Below are 7500 nucleotides of genomic sequence, written 5' to 3'. Positions count from 1 at the left end.
TTTCTTTTGTCATTACCAACTGATACTAATGATTTTATTATTCTCTCATTTTATTGAAAATCTTCATTCTCTTTACTTCACTTCATTATCATCATCTTTATTGTTTTATTGTTATGTTGATGATCATAATATTGGTTATTGCAGACTCCATCAGAGCATCCTTAGCCTTAAGAATTCAGGAGGTCTGTCAGTAATTTGTCTTTAAGTGCCTCAGAAGTGTTTGCAAACTTCGTTCTGCAACCCAGCTTAATGCCCGTTAGGGAGGACTGGATGATGAGGGAGGGGGGGGGGGGGGTGAGCTTTGCATACTAAGCATGAGGCATTGGAGTCAGGCTCATCTGATGAAGACATTTGATATGGCTAGTTATTATCAGCGATGACATGGGAGGCTTAGAAATGTGCAGAAGAATTGTTGGTTTGTTCTAGTTTTAGATGTTACCCTTCTCAGTACTTTTCTATGGATGCAAGTATTACACTTTTTTTTTTTCTTCTTCTCCTTCTTCTTCTTCTTCTTCGTCTTCTTTTACATTAGTATATATACACATATACTTCATAAGTATTTTATGTTATATTAGGATAGTATTTTGAATACTGTACATTTTCATGAAACTCCTCTCTATCAGTAAGGCATATGAACATAACTGTTTACTAGAACAAGTTTTAAAACTACTATAGTGGTAAATTAAACTAAAGATACTTTATTTTGTAGCAGAAGGAGATTGTGTATGAATCTTTGCTTTTGGCTTTTTCTTTATCATTGATATGAGCTTATGCTCTTTCAGGTGCGGGATGGAGGCAGAAAAAGTGACAGAGTTCATCTCCTATACACAGGCTGACCCAGTCCTCGCTCGACAAATTTTGCAGAGTAAGTTTTAGGGCATTTGTATTGTTATATTTATGGTTATCAGTAATTTTTTTTGTATACAGTAGAGATAGAACTTGTATATTTAGTATATGTACATATATATATATATATATATATATATATATATATATATGTGTGTTTGTATGTATATATATATTGTATATATATATATAGATATATATTTATTTATTTATTTATATTTATATGATTATATATATATGATATAGGTGTTTGGAAATGTTACTAACTAAGATATCTACCGGTAGGCGAGAACTGGGATGTAAAGGCCGCTGTGCAGCTCTTTTCGGTGCTAAGAGGGGCCAGTCCCTTTCATCACTCAGGGTCGGTGCGAACATCTGCTCCCCCCAACTTCAACCCTTCAGTTAAGCCTCCTGTAGCTCCAAAACCAGTCCTAGTTGACCACAAGCCAAATGTAGATTTGAGATATGCAGGCGATGTACGATCAGCAGCACCAAGATTGGCTCCATTGCCACCTGCAAGAACAAGGAAAGTTGCTGTCTTGCCGAAGCTCCCACACGATGGATCAGCAGCATTGTCATCACCTCACCTCCTTCCTCCAGTGGGACAGGACAACCCCTCCAGTGGAAGCATGCTGATAGACACTTATAATCAGCAGGGGGTGACACCACTGCCAAGAACTGGTAGCTTGCCACCTCTCCAGAAAGGTCTTGGTGGGTATAATCAATGTGCAAACATCTCTCAAGGGACAGATGTTTGTTCATCCTCATGTGCAACCTCACTGACACCTTCTCCTGTGCCTAGTATAAACAAAGGTTCATCAAAGCCTCATAGCGGAAGTGCTAAAAATGCCCTTCTAATAGAAAAAGTTCGTGGTACTTCTATTGGCTTTTCTGAGAGCCAGAAGAATATAGTACATGATGGTGCCACAAGGGCTTCCGTTATGCCTAACAACACTCCAACTTCTCAAATAACTGTTAATAGTAGCTGTATTATAAGTGTTAATAATCCTAATAACAATACCAATAAAAACAATAATATCTACTTAGATGACTACACACCACCTTCTGGGAATATCTCAGGGAATGTCCCCATCTCAAGCCAGACAACGAACAGTGTTTACAATACCTTATCATCATGTTCATCGTCCCTTTCCTCAACTATGCAGGCTGCTTCCAAAGACTCGTTATCATACTCATCAACAGCTGTGCCTTCTGCTACTGGTCCGTCGTGTGTTATTATTTCTGCACCCATTAATAGTGTGGAAACTAATACTAAATCCCATAAACTGACACAGAAAGCATTATCAAGGGAGTACTTGTATCCTCTTGGGAGCAAGGGCATTAGCGACCGAGATACAAACTGTAAATGTGATTGCAAAGAATCTCACTCAGTAGATAATAACCTAGGAAAAAGCCTTGTCTCAGAACGAGAAAGTAAGAGGCTACAGAAAATAGAGAAAAAGCAAGCATTAGAAGATGAAGTGGATAAAGCCTTGCATCCTGATATCGCTCAGCTAGCAACTTCAGCCTTGGGAATAGGCTCATCTTTGTCAGCTCCTTGCTCTCCTGCAAAGCCTCTGTTGCGCAAAACTGAGGCAGTTGACTTGGAGGAGTATGACTATTGTGAGTATTCTGCAGTACTTGAACTGGTGCTTGAACTACTAAAGATATTTTTGATAGTCTACTAATGACTTTATTAATACTGAACTATTAATATAATATGTATAATCCATTCCAGCATTTAGCCATATGAATTATTCATTGAACACATAGACCTGTCTGTAAAGAACTGAATAATGAAGGAAAATATCTTTATTTAGATTGTTTCGATATAGATAATTTTGTGATGCATGATTAGCAAACTGCATACCACTGCAGTAATGCAGGGTTGTTGCCAGGCATTGGTGGTTTACCCATTTGTGCCTAGCTTGTTTGGCCTTTAAAGCACAGCACCTAATAGCTAGTAACTGTAGTTATATATACAAATTTGAAAACATTTAATGTTTTCCTTCAGTTTAGGTGCCTGTATCTAATAGTGATACCAATTGAAAAATGTCGCCACTATTGGAGATAGACAAGCTCCTTCCAGTGAGCTGATGGAGTGGGTATGTCGGTATGCAGTGCTATCTCAGATTCAGTCCACTAAAGCATTCAAAAAGTTAAATGAATAGAAGATAATCATTGATTTCAAAGGACAACAGTTGATTAAAATAATGTGTAGAAAAGGGATTTTAGGAGCAGGAAGAAGGAAGGAGAGAGATAGAAATAATTAACTGGCTAGATATCAAATGCTGCTCCATTTTCCAGATAAGAAGTTGAGTCGTGGTATATCCAAGGCAACAGACAATGTCAACATTGTATCAAAGGCTCGATCTGAATTTGCTCAGGAGATCTGGGAGGCCATTGACTCAAGCCGAACTCCATTCTTTATTGAAACTCCAATCTTTACTTTCACATTACCTGATCTTAGTATATATTCAGGTAAGTATACACTAACAATGTAAACAGTGATATATATTCAGTGACTCATAATATAGATGATTAGTAATGACATAGAGCTGTATATTTCTTTCTGGTGGCATCTGGTTTGGTACATTTATTTTGTTATCAGATAAATAATCTAATTGAAAATTACAGATGAATTTCGAATGTTTCTGGAACGTGATTTGATAGAGACATCAACACTAGTGTCATTAGAGGGTGCTGGACGTCTTAACTGGTGGGCAATGGTGGGAGCAGCGCAAAGACTCTGGCCTTTAGCAACCACAGGAGATGGTAACTGTTTGCTGCATGCAGCTTCACTAGGTAACTATGACCATAGTACTTTGCTGTTTTTGTTTTGCATTTGATATTCTTCTTCTCATTTTGACTTACTCTTTAAGTGGTTTAGCCATCTGTTTTTCTCTTAATGAGATAAGATTCAGGGAGAGAGTTAGTGTTTAGTTGTATTTTATGTAGGGAATATGATTGAGTCAAGGTTGTTAGGTCATTCATGATGGATCATATCATGGTGATAAATCCAGACACCAGGGGATGCATAACCCCACCATAAGTCCATATTCTGGTAGCTGGGATGGTGGCTAGCAAGCCTGGCCATGAGCCTGTCAGACTTGTAGTGGTGCATACAAGTGCACCCCTGCCTCATCAAACTACGGGAAAATTTACGCGTTATGAATGGATTTTATTTTTTAATTCTCATAGACTTATTTAATAAAGCATTTGATAAATGATTGTTGTCTATATGTTTAAGAGTTGATGATGAATGGCAGCTGAATAAATGTGGTATCAGCAGATGACAGAGTAAAAAAAGGTTTGGTACTAACAAGAGTGGATCAGTCATGAGATTTCTATGTAAGTTTGTAAGTTGAATGTTAGCAGTTAGCACAGAAATGAACCCACTGGTGCTGTATACATGCGCTGCCCACTGTGCTTGTTTCATTTTCTTTATATGTAGACAAAGGAGTCAATAGCTAGGCCTACTGACATGAGAAACTAAATGTAGTACTGATTATGTCAAAATTGTTTGCTGTCTGAGTTGCTAGAAAGGTATGATTAACTTGTATAAAGGTTCAAGCATCACTAGCATCCATCAGCATTTTAAAAGGGATTAAATCCCAAGGAAAATTATCTTTGATAGAATCTTAAGAAGGAAATATTGATTTAATGTCAGTTTTGTTTACGTATAGATGGTTTTGCAAGTGCTTAGTCTCAAAGGAGTCTACTGTTAACATCATTCTTTGAAATTTCAGCAATTTTTTTTTTTTTTTTTTGGTAATACTATTTTTATTATTATTAAATTTAGTATTATTGTTATTAAAATTATTACTATTATATTATTATTAACAATACTAATAGAAATAGAAAAAATCTGAAAATTCCAGGAATAAGATAATCAAGTGAGATCAGGAAGGTCTAGTAATTAACTCCTCAATGACAAAGCACTTTTGAGCCATCTGTATTGAAACACAAATTAGGAAGATAAAATCATGGTGAACAGGGTATTTGTAGGGTGAAGAATTTGTTTTAAGATAGATTATTCAACCCCGAAGAACCAAAAGGGCCTGATTTATAAGGTTTCATCCAGGCAAAGAGCTCAGTTTTGCAACAAAATTATATTCTTATTATATAAAACAATTAAATATGTCTTTAGACATAGTTTTGATAAGTAGATGTATAAATAATAGAAGTAATAATAATATACCAGGATGCAAGTGTCATACAAAATGGCATGGTTTTTGGAGGGGGGATATGGGAGAGGAAATGGTTGAGAATTTGTCTGGATACAATGTGCTATTCTGTACCAGAATTACTAATACCCATTCATGACTTTCCATTCACAAGTAGAAAGAAGGGGGATAACACAACAGTATATTTAACTGAGAGAGAGGAGTGCCTACAAGGGGAGGAGTGGTATGAGGATGGTATCATGGTTGTGGCTGAAGGAAACTTGCCATAAAGGACCAGATATATTACATACATCTCATTGATAATGAAACAGTCAGGCCCTTCACAATTGTGGTTAATAGTAATGTAATACTTTGTGTAAAAAGCCACAGCTGTAATAAAAAGTAATTCACATACATTGTGCAGGAAGCCACAATTGTGGCAAATAGGACTTCAGAGGTTGAGTTAAATTTTATGTATGCTATCTCTTTATTCACATAGTTGAGAATGCCATTACTGCTAGTATTATTTTATTTTTGCAAGTTTATGAAATTATTGAATAAGTCCTTATAAGTTTTATGTAAATTTGAATTGACCCATTGTTTTTCAGGAATGTGGGGTTTTCATGACCGCTTGTTGACACTGCGCAAGGCTTTGCATGAATTTTTGACTCGCAGTCATTTTTGCCGTCCATTGTGGAGACGCTGGAGATGGCAAGTCACACAGCAGAATAGAGAAACTGGTATGAGCTGTTCAGTACTTAAAAATTAGTTTATAATTTGACATAGGCTGTGTGATGAAAGGTACTCATTAATATTGATGTGTGAACTTTTCACTAATTACTCCAGTTATCCCAGATTAGTTCTCAAAATACAGTTTTATAGTATTTCCTATCTTTTATTGTTGAAGTATCATTTTGGTCAGTTTCACTTGTATTCAGTTATGCTACACTTTTGTCAACAGGTCTGGTATATAGCAAAGAAGAATGGGAAACAGAGTGGGCCAATGTGCTGCGCCTGGCTTCCAGTGCACCTCGAGGAGGACAGGAATCAGGACAAGAGGAAGGAAATGAGGGTGGCCAGAGTAAAGAGAAAGTCCAGACCAAAAGCGACACTAATTCAGATATCTCGGCTGCTAGCAAGAGACTTAGCAATGGGTTAAGTGATCTGGGATGACCTTGTTGACAAAGATATTTTAGTAGAATTAAGGGTGAATGTAACTATAATATGGGTGTGTGATATTTGCTTATGTATTAATTATTGTTGTTTTTATTCAGGTTTCTTACTAGTCAGGATGATGACTGCACTGGGAGAGTCTATGAGAGCTTAGAAGAGATTCATGTGTTGGCTTTGGCTCATGTATTACGCCGTCCCATTATTGTTGTGGCTGACTTAACTCTCAAGGTGGGAGACTTCGTATATGGGATGTTTGTTTGCTTTCTGTATTTTATTTTTAGTCTGCTTCAGAGCTTACAATCTCAGGTTATTGCCTGTTCTCTTAACTGGTGTGTAAACACAGTCTTATTCATAATTTTTCAAAATGGCTTAAAGGTGCTCATTGAACATTACTCTTATAAAATGAGGATTAAGTGGTTGGCATTATCAGTTATACTGTGGTCACAGCTTGCAGAAGAGATTAACCAACTTTAAAATATTAGTTGCTTTGGAAGGTGTTACCTTAAAGTAAATCATTTCCATAATGTGATAATTACACTTAGGAACTAATTTAGCATATATGAAGTAATAATTCCAAAATAAATTGGCAGTTTTTTTGTAATTAGCTTTGGTAATTTAAACCATTGTAAAATTCACCACTACTTCGCATTCAGTGGCTGAGGATGCAATAGATGCCACTAATGAGCATTAATAGTACTTGGAGTTATGACATGAGCTTGACTCCACCAGGATGTGAGTGGAGAGCCGCTGGCTCCCATTCCCTTTGGAGGTGTGTACCTGCCACTTGAGTGTCCACCCAGTGAATGTCAGCGGTCCCCCTTACTCCTCACATATGATGCTGGCCACTTCTCGGCTCTTGTTGTCATGGAAACTCAACAGGATTCAAGTGCTGCTCAGCTGCCTGGTCAGTTTTTGTTTTTCTGTTTGAGTCCTTTTTGTTCATCTGTGTATGGCAGTACAGAGACTGGTAATTTATTCAAGTATTTTGGTAAATAGTCTGTTCTTTGCAATGTTTTATGTATATGAGTCAAGAACAAGCATAAATTAAAATTTGTATGACTAATTCATTAAAAAACACCTAAAATATATATAAAATGTTACGAGAAAATAAAAGAGTAAACAATTTGTTTGCAGCCTTTTCCCTTGTACTAAGACTGAATAGTGTATTTATCAGTTATTTATCTCATTATAAATATTTATTCTTTTGTGTGTTTTGCAGCTGTGATTCCAGTGACAGACTGTTGTCATGATCTGCTTCCCATCCAATTTGTTATTGACCCAGGGGATGATTTCCTCTGGGGAGAAGATGATCTGA

At 36.6% G+C, this 7500-nt stretch overlaps 1 protein-coding gene across 2 annotated transcripts in view; it reads left to right on the top strand.

The window, feature by feature from the left end:
- The window catches only part of LOC125030896, a 25242-nt gene that overhangs the window by 10242 nt on the left and 7500 nt on the right, over positions 1-7500 (top strand). For both annotated transcript variants that reach the window (XM_047621229.1, XM_047621230.1), the window contains exons 2-10: positions 783-865; positions 1132-2469; positions 3154-3327; positions 3484-3651; positions 5621-5752; positions 5974-6166; positions 6287-6413; positions 6915-7089; positions 7405-7500. The exon at positions 7405-7500 is cut by the window's right edge and continues 80 nt beyond it. In XM_047621229.1, coding sequence (XP_047477185.1) covers positions 783-865; positions 1132-2469; positions 3154-3327; positions 3484-3651; positions 5621-5752; positions 5974-6166; positions 6287-6413; positions 6915-7089; positions 7405-7500 — 2486 coding nt within the window. The remainder of the gene's footprint in view (positions 1-782; positions 866-1131; positions 2470-3153; positions 3328-3483; positions 3652-5620; positions 5753-5973; positions 6167-6286; positions 6414-6914; positions 7090-7404) is intronic.

The sequence above is a fragment of the Penaeus chinensis genome, chromosome 12, assembly GCF_019202785.1.
Source record: "Penaeus chinensis breed Huanghai No. 1 chromosome 12, ASM1920278v2, whole genome shotgun sequence".
Taxonomy (NCBI): domain Eukaryota; kingdom Metazoa; phylum Arthropoda; class Malacostraca; order Decapoda; family Penaeidae; genus Penaeus; species Penaeus chinensis.
This window is presented reverse-complemented; position numbering and strand designations above follow the sequence as displayed.